Here is a 27,220-nt window from a genome sequence, read left to right as displayed (position 1 = left end):
GCCAGACCAACACCTTCTGCCCAAACTTTTTCCATCGCCACCGTGGTGTCAGCGTCGTCCGGGTCCTGGTACACCGATTTCGTATAATATTGCGGCCTGGGCAGCGCTCGAGAGTCTTCCTTGGTGTAGGTTTCGTCGTCGATCAGGATGCATCCGTCTTTATTCTGTAGAATCCGGTTATACAGTTTTCGCGCTCTTGTTTTGGCCTGAACTTGCTGTACCAGGAACTTTTTCGGCACCTTCGGTTTCTTGTACGTTTTCAGGGAATTCCGAACTTTGATCCGTTGAATCATCCCGATGCTGGTGTTGAACTGCTTGGCCAAATCCCGCGTCGACGCCGATGGGTTTTTCCTGATGTACTCAACCATTTTTAAGTCCCGGCCGGGCTGGCTGGGACCCGTTTTCCTACCGGATCGGGGCAAATCCTTCATGGAAAGGGTCTTACCGAACTTCTCGATAATATTTTGGACACTGGTGCAGGTGCACTTTCACCCGTTTTGCAATTTCGTTGTACGTGACACCACTTTCTGAGCACCAAGTGTTCAGAATTTTCTTCCGCATTTCCGGATCAATTCGACTCATCATTGAAACGATAAACCGTACCGAAACCAATCGATTGCGCAGCTGTTATTGACATGTAAACAAACATGTCACCGCCAAACACGCTGCAAAAAATTATGCCATTTCAGAGTAATAACTGTTTGAATGTTGCTAACTACTTATCGATACACTCCTTAGAGTGGAGTCTCCATAATACTTTTCAGTCCATTGCTTCACTTGAACCGTATTTTTTACATACCAGGAAGAGGCAGAGAACCCGGTTCTTCCAACCCGAAACTGGACCAGAAAATGGTATCTCTAATCATGAAGAACAATTCAATGTCAATACGTGATTTGGCCAAAAAAGCAGGAACAAGTGTCGGAATGATCCAGCGTATCAAGAGGCGAAATCACCTGAAGACCTACAAGAAGCAGAAAATCTCGAAACAAAGTTTAGAACAGAAGAGGCGAGCAGCAACAAGGGCCCGGGAATTGTATTCGCGTGTTTTGCAGTGTCCGGATGCATGCGTTTTGATGGACGATGAGACTTATGTAAAGGAGGACTCAAAACCCCTTCCAGGTCCACAATACTTTACTGTCGTCATTGGGAAGCATTTGAGCGATACGGACAGGTCGATTCAAGTGGAGAAATTCGGTCGAAAGGTACTGGTATGGCAAGCAATATGTTCCGGTGGTTTGAAGTCAACCATTCTTTACACTACCGGAACTATAAATGCAGAAATCTATCGATCTGAGTGTTTCCAGAAGAGATTGCTTTCATTTATATAAGAAGCATAGTACACCTCCACTGTTTTGGCTGGATTTGGCATCGGCTCACTATGCCAAAATCACTCTCAATTGGCTTGCGGAAAAGGGTATAAGTTTCGTTGAGAAAAATATCAATCCACCAAATTGCCCTTAGCTTCGACCCATCGAACGTTACCGGGCAATCGTGAAGAAGACATGCAGGAGTTCAAACAAATTTGGGTTCAAGCGTCCAAAAAATGCGATGCAACACTTGTCCGGAACTTGATGAAGAGCGTTCGATCAAAAGTTCGAAATTTCTTGAAGGAATAACTTAAATTTCAGCCGGTTTTCATTATGCTCAAGTTTAACTTTGTACAATAAAGGATTATTTTTAGTTTGAATAAAATATCGATTTTTATCATAATTTGACAGAACATTTTTTGGATAGCTTATTTTCGATACACTCCTTAGAAACACATTAAAAAAAACAGTAATTCCAGAAATTTAAATTAAAATTTTCGAGCAAGATCACGGCTTACATTGTGTAATTGTGTATCTTTTCGCTCGTTTGCTCTAGCGATACATAAAGAAAGCGTACAGTTTTTTTTTCATGTTGACGCGGTTGATGCAAATGGTGCAGAATTGACCGATGACGGGTCGATTGAAGCATTACGACATTTTCCTCAATCGGTCCGATGATCGAACCGATGCGGGTCGATAAAATCAACCGGGAATATGTTGACTTTTAACAGTGTACCCAGTAAGAAATCCATATCCCGACGTTTTTCAGTTGAATTTGTTTCTTCAACCATGCTTTATTTTCATAGACAAACTTCTCGCGTTTATGATAACTCTTTTTCCATTTTTGTTGGAATTTTAACCTTATCAGATTGATCTCCTTGAGTATGGAACTCTCTTCAGCATTCGGAAATTCTTGAATGATATACTGTAAAATGTCCTTATTACTTCTACCAGCAATCATTACATCCGTTAGCTTTTTGTAAGACAAAGCACTGGATGAGAAAAAAGGCGTCTCGGTACGATTTGGATAAAAATAGTTGCGTTTCACTAACTTGCACCAGCTTGTTTGAGTTTTGTTTGTCAAGATAATGAAAATTTCTGTTGATAGATTTATCACGGCCAACTACTTCGGAATAACCATATTACACAGTGTCTCTGTTGCTTAAGCTTAACTGAATCAGTTATTTTGGTAATAAATTAATTAAAATTGTTCAGGAAAAAATCTATTTTCGGCTGTAATTTTTGTGTGCCTCATTTCTCGAATGGACAAAGTATGGAACACTTGTAGGGCTAACTTGATACTATTATTTTGCTAAAGGAAGTATGTTGATACATTAAGGCGTTCAAAAGTTATGTAATGTTTTTGAGTTTTTTCAAGGTATTTTAAGACTAATTTAATTGAGTTAAAAAAAAACACCCTCCCAATTTTCTCTTCAATGTTTACTTATATTATGAACTTTCAGTAGTCGCATAGGATACATTTTTATCGATCTGACATCTAATGAATTTTGATATTTGAAGGTTGACTAGTTTTTGATGAAAAAACTATCATAACTTTTTACTGGTAGCTCAGATGAAAAAGCTTAACTCAGCAAAATTATGCGCAATAATTATTTCAACAACTCTTCTGAAGACAACTTTTCCATAGAACGTTTCACAAAAAAGTTAGAACAAAAAAATCGATTTTGCAGGAGCCACCCTACTCTTACCCGGGACAATTGATGTAACTCGGTCAAATGAAAAGCTAGAGAGGTGCTTTTTTCAGCAAAGTTGCTCAAAATAAAATTTCCTACAACTTTATTGTACAATAAAATCGTTTTTGAGTTCAATTAAGAAAGTTAGATTTCAGATTTCAATTTTAATAAGGACCACCCTAGTAATATTTTATATCAAAACGAGCGCCATTTGATAAGAAACAACTTTTGTGAAGACACCAGCTACAAAAAACTAATATTTAATAGTGAAAATATTTTTGTCACGCTAATTTCCCGTTTCAAACCATAGTGCATTGAATTCTACACGATAAAACATGTTATATCATCGAATGAGTTTATTTCACTGAATTTTTATCTTGTTTAATTTATATTAGAAGCTGCTGAATCCTCCATGTTGGGTTGTTTTGCATTTCGTTTTCGTACAATGGAATCCTGAATAGAATAGATGAAAAAATCAAGAGTCACTTCGGCCAAAATGCAACTTCTAGGTTGAAGTCCTATATCGTAGGGTGATTTTCTACAAATTTGCAGCTATTTGCCATGTTTGCCACAATTCGAACCATTCAATTCAAGCTTGCTTTCTTGGTTTGCGATCTTCCGACGAAAAAGGCGGGTGGGTAGTGTCAGACACATAACTGGATGTCGTGAATACGAAAACAACTGACATGTTCCTTAACACTTCCGAATATCAATTAGTTGATCAATTGTATGAATTATGCAAGCATTCCCTTTTTCACACTTTTCGCAAAAACAAAGAAGGCTTCACTTGATCTCGATTACTGTGAATTTCACACAGCGAAAAGTGCACAAATCTAATCAAACCGTTATAGATTTGCACTAAACTGAGGATATTTACCTTCGATTTGCGAAGAGAAAACTTTTAGAGCCATTAGAAAGGCTGATTTTGTGTGATGCTACCCACCGTTGTCCTCATTTCGTTGTTTTTTCACCAATGCAAGCGACTGGCAGCTGTGACGTAATCGCTCTTGTCGGAAGCGAAACTAGCTTTGCAAACGACACAAAATACATCTGCTCGTAGTGGCGATTGAATCCAAACTGATCCAATTTTTGTTAGGAGGTTTCTTTTTACGTGATTTCGTTTGTAGCTTTTTCACTAATAGGCGGTCCTAACGGCTCTAAAAAGGGCCTTGTTCTCTTCCTCAGAACGCGTTCTGATTGGCTGGTTTTGACATGGGTCAAATGAGACAGGTTTTTCAATAGTGTACTATTGAAATACTTCAATGCTTTTTCTATACACGCTTAAGTTGAAAAATTTCGATTCTATTGGTAGTTAGATTATATAAATCCTTTCACAGATCACTGAGCTTTGAAAATACGAGAAAGGCAAACGCGCCTTATGAATAATCCTCTTTGATACTCGTTTATACGAAACATTTCAGAAAAGTTTAATTTTGAATTTTTTGAGATTATGTCACACAACTGAACATTTTATCATAAAATTGTGATCATATTTCCGATGGCATGTAGCAAAAATTATGTTGATTCGTTAGATACAACAAGAGATATTCCCGATCAAAATCTTATCACTCTCTCAGAGCGTAAGTTTTGAAAAGGCACCCCATAGTAAAGTAAGTCGTATTCACGACAAAACTTCTTCCGACGTCGAATAAAAGCCTTTACAATCAACGTCCGATGATTCAGTAACAGAATAACGGATTTACGGGCTAACAAGAACTGACTGAGCTAAATTACCGAGTTTGTACGGTGAGCAATTATGCATGCGTACCCACAGAGCTAAGTTTAACAGCCGTCATTAAGATTTTATTTTCGTTCACGGATCACTGTATGCCGGCAAAGTACGATTTTGTTCAATTCGTCAAACTCAAACACTATTAAATTGTATTGTTCACTTTGAATCGACTCAAATTCGATTGTTTGTTTCAATTGAAAATAATTTTTGGTGAGTGTTACGCAATTTATTTCGATTGAGAAAATTGATTCTGGGTATTCGTATTTGTTACAAATGACGATGACAGACGTAGACGGCGATGACGGTGAGACCTGTCAAATTTGAAAGATTATCAGATTGTGCGTTCGTGCGTACATCCAAGAAGATCCACTGGTGCGGGGTAGGTTCAAGAGTACACCAGCAAATTGAAAGGGAGATGAAGCGAAAAACACAGTGGAAGATGGAAGATACGGAGATCACAAGTCTGCAACGGACCGGCGAGTAATTACATCCAATAAAATTGCAACCATTTCAAATGTTGCTACACTTTTGCTAGAGCGAACTAAACTGGTCGGAGAAGGACGGGGAACGCGGCACGAGAAAGACACTGAGCAGCTCGGAACAAACATAACAGCATAGCACAAACGCAGGCGAGCATTAAGATTCATTAATTTTCAAATGATTTACGATCCCCGCTCCTAAAGCTTCCCCCTTTCGCGCCCCAATCGCTGCTATGGCGTTCGTTGTACATTTATCACTTCGTGCAACCCCCTCGTCCCACTTTTGAGACCATCCGCGCGCACCCGAACCGAAAGAAAGTCGTCGTGAAAATGCATCATTCTCATTTTCGCGCGCTGCTTCACGCTTGGTTGGAAGCGCCGCTCGGTGTGAGTCCTGCGCTCCCTCCGACCGATCCGGCGGCGGCCCGGCTACGATGACGTGCGTTCCCGGTCTCTGGCAGCCACACACACACACTACCCGTAGGCCCCGTTCTACGACCCCCATTCGCGCCGAAAACATCCGTAGAGCCAGCGAGAAAAGTTGGAATGTTGCAAAAGAGTAAATTAATTTTAATTTCAGTTTAATGTAACTCGCGAACGCGCGTTCCTTCGCGTCCTGCCTCACTCGCACAATTTGCTTCTCTTTTTTATTTTTGGTCGGGGTGCCTGTCGGCGGCATCCGCAGAGGAAGAGCGTCTGTACTGTCAGTAGATAGTAATCAGTAGAGAAGCTATTCTTTTGATGGCGATGGAAAGTTCTGCTGCGCCCACGGAACAGGCCGGCGGCCGGGAGGGGACAATTTCATTTTCAGCCGAAATTCTTTAAAACTTTCCTACGCTCAAGTGATGCGTTCCTAAAAATCTAACCCATTTTGAAGCTGGGGCTAAATTGAAAATCAAAAGAACATTGACTCTACGCTCAAACTGTCAAACCGACGCATCACCAAGTTTGTAGCCTACTGTGATTCGATGGTTTTCGATGTTTCCCCTTTTGCATGACTAATAACTGACAGCTTCTGCCATGGTTTCGCCAACTCAGTCGTTATAACGGTACTTCTAGTGTAGTAACTGGCGAAGATGCGAAGCTGGCCAGACAAGAAAACCTCCGTCTCCGTCTCCGTACATAAATCGGTGTTGGAGAGAGGAGCAGCAGCGCAACATTACAAATGACCGATCGTGCTTGTGTTATTTTTCATCGCCGTAACTCGGTCCCAAGCCCTAGTAGAACCTGTCATCATGCTGTGAGTTGTGTGGTGTGAGGGGTTTGTGTTCTCATATAGTGTGATTATCGCATTGTCGATTTGCTGTGGCTTCGGCCGAAGCGAAACCGAAGTGTACGGCTCGGTTTTCATATTGATTGACCACCAATGGGTTTTGCGGACGGCATAAACTAAATACGTAAGTCTGTAACTACTGTCACTGGCAAGTGTTCCTCCTGTTTCCTTCAACAGGAGCCCCCGTTTTGCTGCCGTCCCGTTCCCGTTCTCGGTCTCCAGGCGTGAAGGTGGTGCACACAAAACCATTGCTCTAGACAGAGACAGAGAGAGAGGGGGGGATTTGTTTAATTTCACACAGTCTCGCTTATTATTTCCAGTTCTTCGGTTTACTACGAGTGCCCCGACGAAAACTGGATAAACCAGTTTCGATGTAGGTTTGTTTTTAACTGTGCTAAGCTGCTGTGCTCACTCCGTCCCAGTTGGTACTGCTTTTAAATAGATTCTGGTTGCCAGTAGGGCTTCCAATGTTTTTTTTTGCTTTTGTTATGCTATGTTTTCTTGTCTATCTGGACTAACTAGTTGATCAAGCGGCGGATTCGGTGGATTTGATGGTCGATTAGGGCAAATACGTAATTAAATCATTAGCCTCAGGATCGTTTTGATGGGAATTGAGAGCGAATCGCAAGGGTTGTTTGTTCAGAGTAATAATTATGACGATTATGATTCCGTGAGGTTTAGTAAATTGTTTGTCGTTTTGGTCGATTATGGCCTAATAAGTTTTGCTAACGTGAGAGTTTTTCTCAATTTTTTTTTTCAAACAACTGTTGTGTAATCGAATCGAAATAAATACGACTATGATTATAATATACAAAATGATCAATAAATGGTAAACTCTGGATTTTATTTCTCATGATTTCTCTCACTGGAGGTGGTACATTCTCTAAGCTGAATTCCATCATAATTTATTCTCAAACAATGTATCATGAATGGTACAATACGTACCATAAGGCCCGTAATTCCTACCAGCTTCTCTTTCGTGTTGCATTCGCGCTACATGTCCACCACATGTTGTGTTTTATCAATAAACAGTTTTTAGTATAATCCTATGATAAATACAACTCAGGTTTGATTTTTGTATAAACCCACTATGATTAAATCCTGAACTTTTCTCTTCATTTATTCCAACTTTGATGACCATGAACAACAACTTAATTTCTTGTACAGAACAATTTTTTCAATTTTTTACTCAATTCAACTGACCCACTTAGAAGGCGGACAGGCTCAATGTTGACGAAAAACGTGAACGTGTTGATGATCCTGAGCAGTGTTTAGCCATGTTGAAACGTAAAAAAAATGGAATTTTCGCATCGATATGTGACAATGGATGAAACATGGATTCATCACTTCACTCCGGAATCAAAACGATCGTCATCCAGGTAGACAGAAACTGGTGAACTTCGTCTAAAGCGCCCGAAAGCATAAAAATCGGCTGGAAAGGTTATGGCCTCGGTATTTTTGGATGTGCGTGGTGTAATATTTATGAATGATCTTTAAAAATGACAGTGAATATTATATAGCTTTATTGGAGCGTTTGAATGCTGAAATTGAACAGAAACGATCGCATATGACAAAGAAAAAAAATTTGCTTCATCAAGACAATCAAAACAATGGCAAAACTACACGAATTGAGCTTCAAATTGCTTCAAACAAATCCACCGTATTCGCCAAATATGGCTCCCAGTGACTACTGACTGTTCGCAGACATAAGAACAATGCTCGACGGTACGAAATTTCGCACGAATGAAGAGGTTATCGCTGAAACTGAGGCCTATTTTGAGGCAAAAGATAAATCGTTCTCCAAAGTGGTATTAAAATGTTAGAGCGGCGCTGGAACCACATTTTTCGTTACAGCGTAAACAGTTTTTCAACCAGTAAATACATTCTTTAAATTGCCGGTGAATTTTTCTTAAAAAAAAAAACACCAGCTAGTGACAGTTTCTCATTGTTTAATTTTTGGTCTCAATTCTTCATATGAAACGAAACCTAAAATTATCGACGAATTATTGTACAATTGTTGAGAGCGATTATGTTCGCACTACTTCAATTGGAAAAGAACGAAAAGAAAGGAAAACTGTCACTTTGATGAGTATCCAAAATTTGTTTTACTCTTAATTACCAAGTTTATGTTTTCAGGTAATGGGATTGTTGATCATCAAACCAAATCGTTCAATTTATCGAGAAGATTTGTGTCGGCCAACGGTAACGGTAGTTTATATCACTTGCCTGGCAAGTTTGGCTGTAAGTGTCCTGCCAACTGAATATTAAATATCAAACATTTCAATTCAAGCTAGGATTGTTTTATAGATAGAATTTATTGTGATTTCAATTTGAATAAAATTTGAAGTGATTTCCACTTGCAATTGAAGTGTCGAACCAAATGCGGCAAAATTAATTTTAAAGCACTTAAGTCCAACGTGTCGATTTTTATCAGTGTACGATTGAAGCCGCCCCGCTTGCATGTGGCTGGCAAATTTCCCCACAGTACAGTCTGCCAGATATTTTTACCGGAGTGCTGGCAGAATTCCGGCAAGAGACTGACCACAATGCAACAACCGCTTCCGGCAGAGCATTTCGTCTAGCGGTTATTAATGGTTCTGTTTCTGCCTGATTTTTGCCACACAAGACTGGCAGAACCACTCTGAATCGGTTCTTCATTTTGTCGTGAATACGACTTACTTTACTATGGGGCTCAAAACTCAATCGTGAAAAATTTCTTGTAGTAATTAACCGAATTTTTTAATAATTTTGATAATTTTTACTACGAGCTATCGGAAATATGTTCAGGAATTTGTGATTAAATTTTCAACAGTGTGAGATAACCATAAATAACTCAAGAACAAAATTTTCTAAAACTTTTGAAAACGATGAGGAAAACTCATCACGCTTGCTTGCATTTTTCTCACTCGGACAACGGTTAAGAGGTAGTCAGGCACATATCAGTCCTGATATACTACTGGGCGAGTATGAAAGGTAAACTTTGATCGAAAATAATTCATTTCTTCTAGTGCGACAGACGAAACAAACCTGGTATTAAGCGCGAAACGCTCAGCTCGTGCTCTCATTTGGACGCAAAATCGCATTCAGCTGCTGAATACTAGATCTGGTTTGGGGGGCTTAGTTTTGGATTGATTTTTGTAAATGAATTCTAAAACTGAATTCTTCAAACTGAAGCCTTATTCAAGGCTTAGAATTTAATCTCAAAATTCTGTCTCATTTCAGAATTAAGTTTCAAAATCCAGAGCTTGCCTGCTGGAACTAGATTTCGGAGCTAAAATCTAAACTAAACTGCAACTGAGTTTTGAGCCTGTTTAGTTCTTGATCTCAGGCCCAGTTTCTGAATTATATAAATCAGTTCTATATAAAACTATTAATATATTATCAAAGATCTATACGAAGTTCCAGTATCAAGAATTCAGTTCAGTATTGAATCAAATGCGGGACATTCGCAGAGCCAGTTTCTCTTCAAAGAAGATCGATTGCGTCATCCTGCTGCTGGTCGTTTGCACTGGAGCAAAATACAACGAAAAGTGGACAACGATGGAGAACATTATGCAAAATCAGCCCATAGTGCAAATTTAGAAAAAAAAATTATCAGCTTTGTGTAATTTTCACAGTGCATAGTTCGCAACAGTGTTTAAAATCGTTTATATCCGTGTTATATATCCGTAGCAGTGTTTAATATCGTAGAGAACAACACAATTTGGCCTTTCTGAATGCCAGAAACTAGTTCCGGAAACTGGATTCTGGACGTCCGGGAATTGAATCCAGGTTTCGAATTTGCTTCTAGAACTGAATTCTGAACTTGAGTTTCGAACCTGTGTCAAGGAACTGAATTCAGTTCCAACATCTAGTTCCGAATTCCAAACCAGCATGAAGTTTCTGAATTCTGGAAATGAATTCGGAAACTGAGTTTAGAAAATTAAATTCTGAACTGAATTTCGATCCAGAGTTGTGAAGCTGAATTCCTGCGAATCAGAAAATTATTGATATGCACTCTAAACAAAAATAAAGGCACTAAATTCAGTTCCAATATAAAAAATATCTTTTGATTTGTATTTTGTAACTAAATATTGAAACTGAATTCGGAAACTAAATTCTGAACCGTAAATTAAGTTCAGAATTCAGGTGGACCAAACTTCAGTTTCAATATTCACATATTAGAGTTCAGTTCCAGCGCAAAAAAGGAAAACAAGCGTGATGAGTTTTTCTGATTGTTACCGAAACTAACTGCAAATGAGAATTTCTCACTGGTTTACTTTCTCTCTTGACTGTTATGGAGCCATTATTGCAACTTCTTAAAAGTTTCCAATATAAATCGAAAGTTTGTAGTTCTGCGGGCGTTAAATATAAAATCAATCCGGTAAATCGTGAAAGGAAAAATAAACAAAGAGAAACTGTCATTTGCAGTTAGGGTCTTTTGTCGTGAGACTCAGAGTTGCCAGGTTATTTTTTCAAAAATCTGTCTGACTCAAAAATTTATCTGAATTTTTCTGGGTCTACTATATACAAGGAAATTTCGTCCGGGCTTCATTTTCAGTGAGCAAAAAAAAACGTCTCACCACCTATCGTATAGAGCCCAAACCCGTACAGAACTGGGAAATTTGCAAAACCGGGGAAAGTTTGTAAAATTTGAAAAATCTGGCAAAAGATCTGCTTTGTTAGAGTGTCTGGCAAAGCGAGAAAAATCTAGTAACCTGGCAACGCTGGTGTGACTGTTGATTTGCGAGGTAGATCAGCTGTTTTTCAGAGAAGGGCGAATCTAACATTGATAACAAATGGAGTAAAGCATCGATGAATTTTTCGATTTTGTTTTCAATTTTTTTTTTGGTAGATTCTCAGATCATCAAGATCATTCCAAAAGGGCCTAAAAACAATTGAGAATTTCTCTTTGTTTACTTTCTCTTTCGACTACATCTGCGTTATTATACAAACGTTCGTTACATGTTTGGTACTGTTAGAAAAATGGGAATATTGTCTTTCATTCTGCAAGAATATTTTGTAAGTGCACGTGAAAACTAATGAGATATTAACAAAAGAGAAAGTAAACAAAAAGAAACTCTCATTGGTTTGCGCATTTTTTTGTTACATTGGTTGGACTACGACAAATCTGCGATACGAGAAAAAAAAATCTGAGACGTCACCGCATTGAAAAAAAAGAGCAAAAACCCAAGTTCACTTACCATACATTTTCCCCTCCTCGGAGAGGATGATTTTCCGCCGGCCGCAGGGTGGATAGATGGCCAGCGCCTCCTGGAAGCTCTGCTCGATGTCGGGACTCCAAACGCCTTCGGCATCGGCCGACGACAGATCCTGTTTGTCCTAACCGAACCGGGTAGCGGCGGGGGAGGGAAGATGGAGTGGAAAATTGCAGAACGAGGTTCAAGGATGTGGGTTTTCCACGTTCGATTGTTTGTACGGGTCGGGGGTAGTTGACGACGGGAGAGAGTCAGGTGAAAAGAAAAGATAAAATAAAGATGCTTTGAGATATTATGTATTTATAAAAATTGATTAAATTATGTACATAATTTTTTTCGCAATAGGATGCAAAATATTCGAAAAAAAAACACAAAAAAACATGGATACGATGTTACTGGAACAATTTGTCACTTACGTCCTGCAATGAGACAAAAGAGAAACATTGAATTAGCAATTGAGAACCAATGTTAGGAAATAAGTTTGTTAGAAATACATTTACTGGTACGATTTATGAATCTAACACTATCTATCTGAACTATATGATTTAAAAAAAAAAGTTGAATTGACTAGCGATATGTAGTTGTGGTTCTTTTTACTATTAACAAGGATGTGTACTAAAAAGATTAAAATTAGCAAAATTCTGAATCGAATTTAACAAAACAGAGAGAAAATAACAGAAAGAAAACAACATCAACAACCACCAGCCGTGTCATATATCTACAAGAACAAAAAACCTGACCGCTAGGCTAGCAGACAATTCACGCAATTAGCTAACTTGATACCTGAGGGAGGATAATTGCATGTGATAATGCGGAAATACTTACATCGCTCATGTCGCCGACGTCCAGGTGTTTGCTGTCGACACCGCTCCCATTGGTGTCGTCCGGGACCAACGAACCAGCCGTTGGTCCTGGACCCATCGGTGTCCACCTTGTCGTAATGGTGCCGGCTCCCAGTCCACTATCTGCAGGCGAGAAAATAAGAAAGAAAAAAAATATTAGTGATTATAATAATTGATTGTAATTTACAATAAGCTACTGTCGGTTTATAATGCGAAAAATTGGAATTAGATTCCCATTATTATTACAATGACTGAAAAAAGATTTTTGGATCAAGCGCCAACAGTGGCGCCATCAGCGAATTATACTTTCGTTTCTTTAATTCCACTTCCGTATGTTTTCATAACAAATATGGTAAAAAACATGAACTACGAACACGTGTCAAGCATTTGACCACGATATCCAATCACATTTGCCGCTTGTTTGTTTCTGTTCGTCTTCTAACAGCACAGGACATGTGTCAAAAGTTGTGTAATTCTAGGCTCGGGCATAATTTGAGCCTTTTGTCGTAATTTTCCCAGCGCCTGCTTTGCTTTATTTCACCACTAGACGGTCTACAAAGCCGATCGTTTTGCGGAAGCTTGTTAACTGTGTCCACGTGGCGGCAGTCGTTTGTACTTCCTGGCAGGTTTTCAGAACTGAGATTTAGAGAAAACAGAAACCTGATCCCGATTTGTTGGTTGCAGGACTACGCATGTCTCGGGAACATTTTAGCCCGAAACAGTGTTTTATAATCAGATTGCAACGTGCGGGTTTTGAATGACCGGGGGGCTATAATTGGATATAGAAATATGACCGCGTATTGGTTCGTCTTAGCTCCCATTTTTTCTACAGGGATTCAAGGAAAATTGAAATATGGTTGAAACAAAAAATTTTCTAAATATTTTGTTATAATGAGAGACAACGAAAACCGAATAACCAAAAGTTATACCGATTCACGGTAAAACCGTAAATTACCGTGTTTAACAACAACCGATTATTTTACCGGAATTAATATATCAAAGATATTAATTTACCGAAGCTTCGGTAATCAGCTTTGACCGAACGCAATTCCGCGAACCAACAAAGTAGGCCGTTTTGATAGGGTTCAAAACTGAGCTAAGGTACGTCAATTTCACGGACGGCCGTACCTAACTCGGTTTCATTCCAGCTTTCAAACGAAATTTAGTGTAATCTTAGGTACCCAAATACATAAATTTTGAACCATACAATGGAGCACTTGGTTGTGTTGATATTTTTGTATTAATGTTTAGAAAGTGTGACAATACTAAAAGTTTCCGAAAACAGTGAACAGCCAATCCGTTCCGGAATTTGAACCGAGTCGCAATCGAATGTTAAATCTGAATCGAAATCCATTTGATTATTTTTCGAATAAAATTACGAACAATTTAACTGAAATTGTTCTGGTCTAAGCTCAATGAGGCAGCACAACAGAATTTACTGGGATGAGTGAAATCCCAGTGAATTTTGTCGAGCCGCATCTATCTCGCTCGTCGTACCGACCGATGGAACCCGATATTGGCAACAGAGATGCTAGGTCTGCAGAATTGTGTGTAAATAATCTGCAATTTTGAAAATAAACTGCTGACTTATTTTAGTTGAGGACTTTTTCGCTTACTTTTGAAAATCAAGTTTTTTGCAGACATTTGTCAAAATTTAAAGACTTTTGAAATTGTCGTAGTTTGATCGCAGAAAAATAGACTTTTTTTTTCGAGTTTACAGACTTTTTCAACCCTGCCGATGAAACCGTTCAAATCTTCACCTGGCATCTCTGATTGGCAGTCTAGCGCAGAACAAAAGAATTGATGAGCTGAAGAATTGAAGACCTGAATTGAATTTAAGAAGTAAAAAATTAAAGAATAAATAAATTGAAGAAATTAATTATGAATGATTTGAAGAATTGAAGAATTGGAAATTTGAAGAATTGAAGAAATGGAAAACTGAAGAATTCAAGAACTGAAAAATTGATCAATTTAAGAATTAACGAATTGAAAAAGTGAACAATTCAAGAAATGAAAAGATGAAGAATATAATAATTAAATAAAAGAATTGAAGAGTCGTAGAATTGAAGAATTGAATAACTGAATAATTTAAAAATTGAGGAATGGAAGAATAAAAACGTTTAAATATTAAATATTTAATATAATATTTCAATATAATTGAATAATTGAAAAATTGACCAATTAAATAAATCAAGAATCGAAGAATTAACGAATTGAAACAGCTAAGAATTGAAGAAAAACATAATTGGAGAATGGAAAAGATGAAGAATATAATAATTGAATAAAAGAATTGAAGAATCGTAGAATTGAATAACCGAATAATTTAAAAATTGAGGAATGGAAGAATTAAAAGGTTTCAAAATTAAATATTAAATATTTCAATATAATTGAATAATTGAAAAATTGACCAATTAAATAAATGAAGAATCGAAGAATTAACGAATTGAAAAAGTGAAGAATTGAAGAAAGAGAATTGAAGAATGGAAAAGATGAAGAATATAATAATTGAATAAAAGAATTGAAGAATAGAAGAATCGTAGAATTGAAAAATTGAATAACTGAACATTTTTTTTTAAATTGAGGAATGGAAGAATAAAAACGTTTAAAAATTAAATATTCAATATATTATTTCAATATAATTGAATAACTGAAAAATTGACCAATTAAATAATTGAAGAATCGAAGAATTAACGAGTTGAAAAAGTGAAGAATTGAAGAAAAATAGAATTGAATAATGGAAAAGATGAAGAATATAATAATTGAATAAAAGAATCGAAGAATCGTAGAATTGAAGAATTGAAAAACTGAATAATTTGAAAATTGAGGAATGGAAGAATTAAAAATTGAAAAATTTAATATTTAATATAATATTTCAACATAATTGAATAATTGAAGAATAGATTAAAAAATAAAATTGAAGAACTGAATAATGAAAGAATTAAAAAAGGGAAAAATTGATGGATAAAATATTTGAAAAAAGAAGAAATCAAAAATTACAGAATAGAAAAATTTAAAAAGTGAAAAAATGAAGAATTAAAGAAATAAAGCAATGGAAGATTGAATAATTGAAAAATTGAAGATTAGAAGAGTTGAAGAATTGAAAAACTGAAGAATCCAACATTAAAGACGTGAAAAGCCAAGAATTTAAAAATTAAAGATGTTAAAAGGTGAAAAATTGAAAAAATAAAGCATTGGAACATCTATTAACTGAAGAATTGATGATGAGAAGAGTTGAAGAATTGAAAAATTAAAAAGTGATAAAATGAAGAATTGAAAAATAAAGCATTGGAAGATTGATTAACTGAAGAATTGATGAAGAGAAGAGTTTAATTGAAAAATAAATAATGGAAAAACTAAAAAAGTGAAATAGTGAAGAATTGGAGAAATAAAGCATTGGAAGATTGAATAATTGAAGATTTGAAAAATTGAAGAATCAAAGAATTAGAGACTTGAAAAATAAATAATAGAAAAATTAAAGATGTGAAAAGGTGAAAAATTTAAAAAATAAAGCATTGGAAGATTGATTAACTGGAGAATTTATGATGAGAAGAGTTGAAGAATTGAAGAATCAAAGAATTAAATGATTGTAAAATCAAAGAATTGAAAAATTAAATAATTGGAAAAATAAAAGAAGTTAAAAATTTAAGAATTTAAGAAATAAAGCATTGGAAGATTTAATAATTGAAGAATTGAAGATTATAAGAGTTGAAGAATTGAAAAATTGAATAATTAGAGACTTGAAAAATAAATAATTGAAAAATTAAAGATGTGAAAAGGTGAAGAATTGAAGACATAAAGCACTGGAAGAAGAGTTGAAGAATTGAAGAATCAGAGAATTAAATGATTGTAAAATCAAAGAATTGAAGAATTGAAAAATGAAATAATTAATAAATTGAAAAAGTTAAAAAATAAGGAATTGAAGAAATAAAGCATGGGAAGATTGAAGAATTTAATAGTTGAAGAACTGAAAAATTGAAGAACTGAAAAACTGTAGAATCAAAAAACTGAAGACTTGAAAAATAAAGAATTGAATAATTGAAGATGTGAAAAGGTGAAAAATTGAAAGAATAAAGCATTGGAACATTTATTAACTAAAGAATTGATGATGAAAAGAGTTGAAGAATTGAAGAATTGAAAAATGAAATAATTGATAAATTAAAAAAGTGAAAAAATGAAGAATTGAAGAAATAAAGCATTGGAAGATTGAAGAATTGAATAATTGAAGAATTGAATAATTGAAGAACTGAAAAATTGAGGGACTAAAAAACTGTAGAATCAAAAAATTGAATACTTGAAAAATAAAGAATTGAATAATTGAAGATGTGAAAAGGTGAAAAATTGAAAGAATAAAGCATTGGAACATTTATTAACTAAAGGAATGATGATAAGAAGAGTTGAAGAATTCAAGAATTGAAAAATTAAATAATTGAAAAATTTAACAAGTGATAAAATGAAGAATTGATGAAATAAAGCATTGGAAGATTGATTAACTGAAGAATTGATGACGAGAAGAGTTGAAGAATTGAAGAATCAGAGAATTAAATGATTGTAAAATCAAAGAATTGCAGAATTGAAAAATGAAATAATTAATAAATTGAAAAAGTTAAAAAATAAGGAATTGAAGAAATAAAGCATTGGAAGATTAAAGAATTGAATAATTGAAGAACTGAAAAATTGAGGAACTGAAAAATTGTAGAATCAAAAAATTGAAGACTTGAAAAATAAAGAATTGAATAATTGAAGATGTGAAAAGGTGAAAAATTAAAAGAATAAATCATTGGAACATTTATTAACAATTGAAAAATTAAATAATTGAAAAATTAAACAAGTGATAAAATGAAGAATTGAAGAAATAAAGCATTGGAAGATTGATTAACTGAGGAATTGATGACGAGAAGAGTTGAAGAATTGAAGAATCAAAGAATTAAATGATTGTAAAATCAAAGAATTGAAGAGTTGAAAAATGAAATAATTGAAAAATTAAAAAACTGAAAAAATGAAGAATTGAAGAAATAAAGCTTTGGAAGATTGAAGAATTGAATAATTGAAGAACTGAAAAATTGAGGAACTGAAAAATTGTAGAATCAAAAAATTGAAGACTTGAAAAATAAAGAATTGGATAATTGAAGATGTGAAAAGGTGAAAAATTGAAAGAATAAATCATTGGAACATTTATTAACTAAAGAATTGATGATGAGAAGAGTTGAAGAATTGAACAATTGAAAAATTAAATAATTGAAAAATTAAACAAGTGATAAAATGAAGAATTGAAGAAATAAAGCATTGGAAGATTGATTAACTGAGGAATTGATGACGAGAAGAGTTGAAGAATTGAAGAATCAAAGAATTAAATGATTGTAAAATCAAAGAATTGAAGAATTGAAAAATGAAATAATTGAAAAATTAAAAAACTGAAAAAATGAAGAATTGAAGAAATAAAGCATTGGAAGATTGAAGAATTGAATAATTGAAGAACTGAAAAATTGAGGAACTGAAAAATTGTAGAATCAAAAAATTGAAGACTTGAAAAATAAAGAATTGAATAATTGAAGATGTGAAAAGGTGAAAAATTAAAAGAATAAATCATTGGAACATTTATTAACTAAAGAATTGATGATGAGAAGAGTTGAAGAATTGAACAATTGAAAAATTAAACAAGTGATAAAATGAAGAATTGAAGAAATAAAGCATTGGAAGATTGAACAATTGAAGAATTGAAAAATTAAAGATGTGAAAAGGTGAAGAATTTAAAAAATAAAGCATTGGAAGATTGATTAACTGAAGAATTGATGTCGAGAAAAGTTGAAGAATTGAAGAATCAAAGAATTGAAGAATCAAAGAATTAAATGATTGTAAAATCAAAGAATTGAAGAATTGATAAATGAAATAAATGAAACATTAAAAAACTGAAAAAATGAAGAATTGAAGAAATAAAGCATTGAAAGATTGAAGAATTGAATAATTGAAGAACTGAAAAATTGTAGAATCAAAAAATTGAAGACTTGAAAAATAAAGAATTGAATAATTGAAGATGTGAAAAGGTGAAAAATTGAAAGAATAAAGCATTGGAACAATTTTTAACTGACGAATTGATGATGAGAAGAGTTGAAGAATTAAAAAATTAAATAATTGAAAAATTAAAAAAAGGGAAAAAATGAAGAATTGAAGATATAAAGCATTGGAAGAATATTGAATAATTGAAGAATTGCAGGTTATAAGAGTTGAAGAATTGAAAAATTGAAGAATCAAAGAATTAAAGAATTGAATTATTCAAGAAGTGAACAATAAAAGGATTGTAAAATTGGAGTGTGGAATACTCCAAAAATTGAAAAATACAAAATGAAAGAATTGAAAAAATGAAGGATTAACAAATTCAAAAATGGAAAAATTGAAAAAAAAATTATTTGAAAAAAATTAATTATTAAAGAATTGAAGAATCGAAAAATTTTAAGAATTGAAGAAATTGAAAAATTGACTACAAGAACTGAAAAATTTAACAATTGAAGAGTCGAAGAATTTATTAATTGAATAATTGAAGAATGGAAAATAAGTACAATTGAAAAAATAAAGAATTGATTAATTTAAAAGATTCAGGAATAAAGAATTTGAGAGTCGTAGAATAGAATAACTGAAAAATTTAAAAATTGAGAAATGGAAGAAATAAAATGTAGAAAAATTTAATATTCAAGTATTGCGAAAGTGAGCAATTGAGAAATTAAATAATGGAAGAATCGTAGAATTAAGGCATTGTAAAATTGATGAATTAAGAAATTGAATTGTAGAAATAAAGCATTGAAGAATTCATGCATTAAAGAAATGAAGAATATAAAAAATGAAGATTAATTAATTGAAAAATAAACAAATGAATGAATAAAAAAAGATTAAAAGATTTCGAAATTGAAGAAGTGAGGAATAAAAGAACAAAGAAGTTGAAAAACTTAAAAATCCAAGTGTTAAAAAATCTAATCAGGTCTAATCGACGAGTTCATTATTCTCGATGAATAATTGTAATTATAAATAAAATTATAAATTTAATTCTGATTCAAAATAAGAGGAATTAAAGGATTGAAAAATTGAGGAATTGTAGAATTGAAGAATTAAAAAGATGAAAAATTTTATATTTAAGTATTTATAAATTGAATAATTGATAAATTGAATAATTGAAGAATCGAAGATTCGGTTATAGAGGTTTTAACCTTAAAGTCATTCACCTTTTCGGGCCAGAAAAAAACATTCTGACTCTATATGCGGGGTTGGGAATCGAACCTAGGTGGGCTGCATGAAAATTAAAGCATTGCAAAATGAAAGAAATAAGAAATTGAATTAAAGAAATAAAGCATTGAAGAATTGACAAATTGAAGGATTCAAGAATTTAAAAAAACAAGAATCGAAAAATTGATTAATTGAAAAATTAACAATTGAAGAAAATAAAAAATTGAAACATTTTGAAATTGAAGAATTGAGGAATAAAAGATCTAAGAAGTTGAAAAATTTAAAAATACAAGTTTTGAAAAATTGAAGACAGGTCTAATCGACGAACAATTATAGATATAATTATTATTATAAATTTAATTCTGACTCAAAAAAGAGGAATTGAAGGATTGATAAATAGAGGAATTGTAAAATTGAAAAATTAAAAAGTTGATAAATTGAAGAGTCGAAAATCCAAACAATGAACAAACGAAGAAATGCATAATCGTCTGATAAAAGAATTGACGAGTTCAAAAGTAAAAAAATAAAGAAGTAATGAATTGAAAGATTTGAAAACAGGAGAAATAAAGTATTAAAAATTCAGGAAAATCAAAATAATAGGAAATTTTAACAGTTTAGGAATTGAAAATTTTAATAATAAACGAATAGAAAGAATTTAAGATGCGAAGAATTATAAACATAAGGGATTAAAGAAGTAAAAAACTGAAAAATTCAAAATAAACTTTTAAATCATTTAAATCATAAAACAGTAGCAAAATTTAACAGCTTAAGCTTGCAACAGTAAGATTTCGAAACAAATTAATAATGCAGGAATCACAAACTTAAAACTTTTAAACTCAAGAATTTCAGACTCCCAGAATGAAGGAGCTTATGAATCTTAAAATTCAAGAATTGTGCAATTCAGGCAATGCCGAGCTTAAGAATTGTAAAGCAGCAGAATTAAACAATTACAGCATTCTGTAATTTAGGTTTTTCAAGAATGGTAAAATTAAATAATAGCGGAATTTAAGAATTCCTAAATTTAAGGAATCATAAACGACCGAATTAAAAAGAACTTCAGAATTTCGCAATTATTGAACTCTAGAAATGCCAGGCTTGGCAATTTTTTCAGAATTCAAAAATGAATAACAGAGTTCATAAAGTTCATATGCTGGAAAAAATATTAGATTTGGCAAGCGATCTGTTCGTGCAGGCTTTCGAAAGTATCTTAATTTGTCATATCCATATATATATTTTGACTTTCACATGCAAATCAAAATTATAGGAATCAAAAATCGCGGTCTTTAAAAAGGGCTGAATCACGGTATTCAAAAATTGCTACATTTAGAAAATTCAATAAATTTGAAATCCAAGAATTGGCAGAATTTAGAGAAATCGAAGAATTGCAGAATTCAAGGATGGCAAAATTCCTTAAATAAGCTGCTACACCGAATATTGACAGCAATGATTTAAGTTGGAAACAGTCCACATGCTGAAAAAACGTTAGATCTGGCAAGCGATCTGTTAGTGCATGTTTTCAAAGGTATATTAATTCGCCAACCTCATTTATCATCCGATTTTCACTCGCAAATCAACGCGAGCAGAAACATTTACAGACAAAAACTGTTCAACCGATCAATCCTAAATCCTTTTCGGGTACGTTAAAATTCCACTGAAAGTGAAAAAGAAGAATCCCAATTCAACGAAAGTTGATCGAATTCCGCGCCTCTGTCACGACACAAAGAAGCAAATATGATTCCATATAATAATCGTGGAATTCGCATCCATATAAATATGAGAGTAAGTGGCTTACCGAAAACTCAATTTGCTGCGGGAAAAATTCATTTCTCCGCAGTTCACGCGGAACCGAATTTCCAAAGCCCGTTATCCTCCGGGACGCGGAATCATGGGGTGAGATTCCATTGCTTTCCGTCCCGCGTGTACCTTTCGGGTTATCAAGGATACAACAAAAAAAAGCATCTCGGAACAAACCGAATTTCTGATGGATGAAGTACCTTCCATTATGCCACTGCTGCTGCTGCTGCTTCTGTCGATGTACATTCCGATTATAGACCGGCGTGCGTGAGATTTGAATTGAATCATTCCTAAAGGATGGAATTCCAACTGTACGCGGTGCGGGATTCCAGCCCTAGTCTATTCCGAACTATACTTTATTGCAATTTCGGTCCCCTTTTTCCCTGTCATCATCGTCGTCGATGTCGTCGTTTTGTCGGTTGTCGATTTTTTTTATTACGGCTTTCCATCGGCACAGCACTGCTGCCTGTTCCGGAGACAGATGTTCAACAAGAAGGGGGTCACTGTCCCGGGTTCGGCAGCCGGTCGATCCAAACCCAGGCTAGGTTCCTGAATGAAGGGTGCATTATTTTAGGGTCGCTGCCGCACAGGCGAAGGTACGAATAAATAAAAATGCATAGAACGAAAGATTCGTTTGGAAATTCTTCGCATTCTTGCGTTTGTTTACAATCGCAGTACCCAAGGTCATACCGAACCCGGGGACGGAATTGAGGTTAGGGCTAGCGCACCCGAACGCACGGCAGCGGAATTCTGAGGCGAGAGCAGCTGCAACCGAAAACGCAGAAACCCCGCTTGTTGTGGGGGTGCAGTCGACCATACCGTGCCCGAAGGCAACCCGGCGGGAGAACCTGGCTGGCGTTGGCTTTGACGAAAAATTAAGAGGGAGAATCTAATTATAAATTCAATGAGTTTGTTTTTCGTTTCACTCTGGTCAACGCTGGCTGATGGTTCTTCGGCTCTAGTTTCCTGGTCAATTGTAAAGTGTTTACACGAAATCCCGTTCTTTGGTAAATTTATGCCAGCATATGTAGGTTTAATTAAGTGTGTAGTATTTTTTTTTATTACCGTCTGTTTCCAGACAAAACTATAGAGAACTTGCCACTCGCAATTATAATTCATGGATTTTCTCACTTTAATTTTCCCTTGCCGGATTGATTTATTTCGGAAAGGCAACGGCTTTGTTACTAATTAAACTCGACGATGCGTGTCGTGTGACATGAGCAGGGCTGCCAACTTGAAATCTGTGGAAATCTTGGTCAGTAAAAATCTGTGATTTCTTTTTCATTTAGATAGCGTGATGGTTGTTCTTTTGATATAACTCATGCATCTAGAAAAAAAAAATTTGCATGATTTTTTCAATTTAAGAAGCTACCAATGCATCGCAAAAAAGTCCCTTTTTGGTGTGGATTATAAACCGGTGGCATCATTCGTGAAATACCGGCCGATATGTTGGAGAGAGGCTTTGGACTTTGCCATCTAAAGCGGAGTCGCGGCCAACATTTGCATGAAATCATTGTCAAAAATTTCAATTACATTGATCGTTCAGGGAGCGGGTCATTTCGCTAAAAGCCATTTTGCCGAAAGTTTCCCTGGGAATTCCGATTTGAGGTTCATGAATCAATCTTTACTCAAGAAGTACAATTGTAGGTCAACCAAACGGACGTTAACGTATTATCTTTCATTCAGGGTGGCAAGTGAATTAGCGATTTCAATTTCCCGGATTTTTCCCGGTTTTCCCGGTGCGCAAGACTAAAAACTCCCGGTTTTTTTACATGTCCAAAAAAAAACATCGAGAGTTGAGAAATAAGTATTTTTCTGGTATCTCCTTGGAACTACGATTAAAACTCTCATCCACAGTTTGTCCAGACGTTTATCTTCTGAACTAACAGTACCATCCAGCCCATTGTATTCCATCTTTATTTTGTATTTTACTTCGCCAGTAAGTTCGATGTAACAATAGGATTGAAACAAGAAACATATCTGGCCAACGGTGATGAAAGTGATCAGTCTTGCATTTCACGAAGGAATGAAGCATCAAAATTATTGCAGTTTTCTTGAAAAATCAACACAATTTATTTAAACTTCTTGCTTTTTCCAATAATACTCTTAAGCACAGCTTTCACATCATATTCGACGATTATTGCTGGTGTTTTGTAGTTTTTCAGAAATATCATCAGTTATTTGAAAGCCTAATGATGAAAAAATAAATTTAAAGTCTTACAATTAAAATAAAATAATTATTTTTCGAACTATTCAATCTTTTTCAAGATTACCACTGAATCAGTCTTTCAAAGGCTATCTGGAAAATCAATCCTTCTTAAAACTTATGCAAGTTAGGAATGTATTCTAGAAATGGGCAAAACCGTTCATTTCAAAGAACTGTTGAAAACTTGATAGTTGTACCGAAAGAATTAGTTTTATTGAACCGTTCTTTCGTTTTTCTGAAACTTTGTATGTTTCTTCGAAAATAATATGAGAGCTATAAATTATATTTTGTAGTAAACAGATTCAATAATAATAAAGTCTTTTTGCATGTGTTCTACCAATAATCATTATCTTTTGTATACATTTTCAAAGTTCGCAAACTTCTACCAGATTGCTCAAACCAGCAAACGACTCGAAATACTATTCTATTGAGAAGAATAGAGAGCTATCGTACTTCAATAAAGAACTCCAGTACACTCAATCTTCGAAGAAAACTAGTTCTTTTGGACCGTACGCGGACTGTCCATCTCTAGTATATTCCAATACTTTTGTCGTGAATACGACTTACTTTACTATGGGGCGCCTTTTCAAAATTTACCCTCTGGGAGAGTGATAAGTTTTTGATCGTGAATATCTCTTGTTATACTCAACGCAGCAACATAATTTTTTCTCCACGCTATCAGAAATATAATCAGGAATTTGTGATTAAATTTTCAACGGTGTAAAATAACCATAAATAACTTAAAAACTAACTTTTCTCATACTTTTGGAAACAACGAGGAAAACTCATCACATTTGCTTGCCTTTTTCGCACCAGGACGACGGTTCTGAGGTAGTCAGGCACAGATCAGTTCCAATGTTCTGCTGGCCGAGTGTAATAGGTAAATCTTGACCGATTCGCATTCGGACGTCGTGGCTAGCAGTAGCAGAGAACTGAATTTTTAGTTAAATTCAAGAACTAATCTCAGAACCTAAATTCTGGTCCACCTGAATTCTGAAGTTAGTGTTAAGTTCCGAATTTAGTTTCATACTTCTATTTCAAAATTTAGTTCCAGATTACTGGTTCAGAATTTAAAACTATGACTAGAACTGAATCCTGTTTCTGGATTTTGAAACTGGTTTCAAATTTAGTTCCTTATTCAGGGATTCGAATCCAGAGATATCATTTAGGATTTTATCATCAGAATTCATGAACAAAATTCAGGATATGAATTTTAGATCTGCATTCTGACACTAAATATTAGGTCACCTAACCTTCATTTAAAAACTGAATTCAAAACCAGAGTTTAATTCCTGAATTAAGTTTCAAAATTTAATTCATCAAATCAGTTTCAGCATTTGTTTCCAGATTTCAGAACCTACATGTGGGAACTAAATTGTTAACATGATTTCTGGAACTAGATGCTGGAACAGAATTCAGTTCCTATATTAAGACTTGATGTTAAAGTTCAGAATATAGTTCTATAACGCAATTTGGAAAATTCTAAAAATATCTATAGTTCCTTACTCTTGGAACTAAATTTTTGACCTGAGTTTATGATCTAGATTCCGAAACTTTGCAGTTGAATTTGGAGCGTGTCCCAGATTTCTATATTAGTTCTTAAATTTTACCAGTTATAAACATTGGACAAATTACGCAAAGTGGTTTTTTTAGAACTGCTAAAATAAATTCCAAAGGATTTTTAGATGTTTATTTCTACTAGTATCTAAATGTACAAAACTGTAGTTGTCCCGTGTTATTTAATTGTATGGTAGAATGTGTTTGTAGTCAATTATTCGTACTGTAGTACAGATGCATCGTTAAAATTCTGGAAGCGAAGCAATGAAAGTTGCAAAATATACACAATCTTATACGAATGATTATCTTTATCCGGAAGTGAGAAAGAAACATGTCAGTTTTAGTCGTATTCATGTCCTCCAGTTATGCCTGTGACATTACCCACCCGCCTTTTTAGCTTGGTATAGTATAAGGTTAAAAATTTAAAATGAATGAACTAAAGCACAACACTCCTCCCTCAAACCCGATTACTTCTAACAAACAGTGGCGTTTCGTGACCAAATTTACGGGTTGTGCACTGCTTATATGGTATGATATCAGAACCGTTTCGATGTTGCAACTGAGACAGCAATTTGTTTTCAACTGCCATAAGCATAAGCCACTGAAGCCTCCCCTGAATGTGTGCATACAAGTTCTCACAGAGCCTATTTGGCCAGTTGTGCAGTGCGCGAGGTGCACATGAGGACGAGAGGCCATTGCTAACAACATATACGATATTCTTTCAGAGTTGGGCTCTGGCAAGAGAACAAAATCCTTCAAGAATTCATAGAATGTACGCTTGTCACTTTGGAAAAACAACAAAAATGTATGCCTCTAGTGAATGAGATGATCTAAATTTGACTCTCCTATCATCGACACTGAACAAGCTCTTACGAACTCATAAAAAACTAATTTCAGCTGTCAATATGATAAAATGAAAGTCGACAGCTTTGTCGATTTTGCGAATCCTATTGAAATCAATACCTAGATTATTAAACAAGTATTGTCACAATTTGACATTACTGAGACAAATTTTGGTGAATTTAGGGAAATCATTGGCTGGCAACTAAAAACACGGCCCCTAAGAATTCTTAAAAAATTTATCATACATATTACCTGATGTTACTTTTACCATTATGCGTACTTATTCTGAAATTTGAAGAAAAACACTAGAAAAGGTCCTAAGTGCAAATGACAGTTACTCTTTCTTCACTCTTTCTTCCGATTATTACGGTCCTATAGGCAATCCTTCATTCTTAAACTTTGTATAGAATAACGACAAAAACTATCAACTTTCGACCTGCTGTTAAACATTATAATTTAAAGAGAAAATAAACAAAGAGAAACTGTGCTTTGCACTTGGAATCTTTTCAAATATTTGTCGAGATTTAATAGAAATCCAGCAGAAGCATCCAAATTATTCTGATTTTTCATTATGAGCATTGATTATGCTGTTATTGATGATAACTAAGAAAGCTCTTATTGATTAAAAATTGCAGAGGTGTTGGCTCCATTTTCAATGGATTGTGCACCATTGAACCTGTGAGGGACAATAAGAAGTTTCAAAACTTGTACTGAACTTCTAGTTCAAATACAAAATGGCCTTCATCTTTTCATTTGTTGTATCAGGAAAATCATGACTCTGAAAATCGTTACTAAGATTAGGACTAAGAATTTTTTTCCCGGATTTGCACTAAACTTCCCGACTTTTTCCCGGTTTTTCCCGGTAAAACCAGATTCCCGACTTTTTCCCGGTTTTCCCGATTTTCCCGGTCACTTGCCACCCTGTTCATTTGTGTTTACTTTAAATCAATTCCAATTAAAATAAAGACAATTGCTGGAATCGGCGAAATGACCCTTTCAGCGAAATGATTTTCGGCGCAATGACCCTGATCCGATCGTTCAATAGGTTCCAATGAATTTTCTCATATATCGCTGAATAAATC

General features: G+C 34.6%; 1 protein-coding gene across 3 annotated transcripts in view; it reads right to left on the bottom strand.

Moving 5' to 3' along the window:
- Positions 1-27,220, bottom strand: part of LOC131426084 (protein scalloped) — a 346,602-nt gene that overhangs the window by 71,657 nt on the left and 247,725 nt on the right. For all 3 annotated transcript variants that reach the window (XM_058588518.1, XM_058588520.1, XM_058588519.1), the window contains exons 2-3: positions 12,510-12,649; positions 11,670-11,799 (exon numbers count right to left, since the gene is read on the bottom strand). In XM_058588518.1, the coding sequence (XP_058444501.1) occupies positions 11,670-11,799; positions 12,510-12,649 (270 nt within the window). The remainder of the gene's footprint in view (positions 1-11,669; positions 11,800-12,509; positions 12,650-27,220) is intronic.

The sequence above is a fragment of the Malaya genurostris genome, chromosome 1 (assembly GCF_030247185.1).
Source record: "Malaya genurostris strain Urasoe2022 chromosome 1, Malgen_1.1, whole genome shotgun sequence".
NCBI classification, from domain to species: domain Eukaryota; kingdom Metazoa; phylum Arthropoda; class Insecta; order Diptera; family Culicidae; genus Malaya; species Malaya genurostris.
Note: the sequence above shows the minus strand (reverse complement) of the source record. Positions and strands in the feature narration are given on the sequence as shown.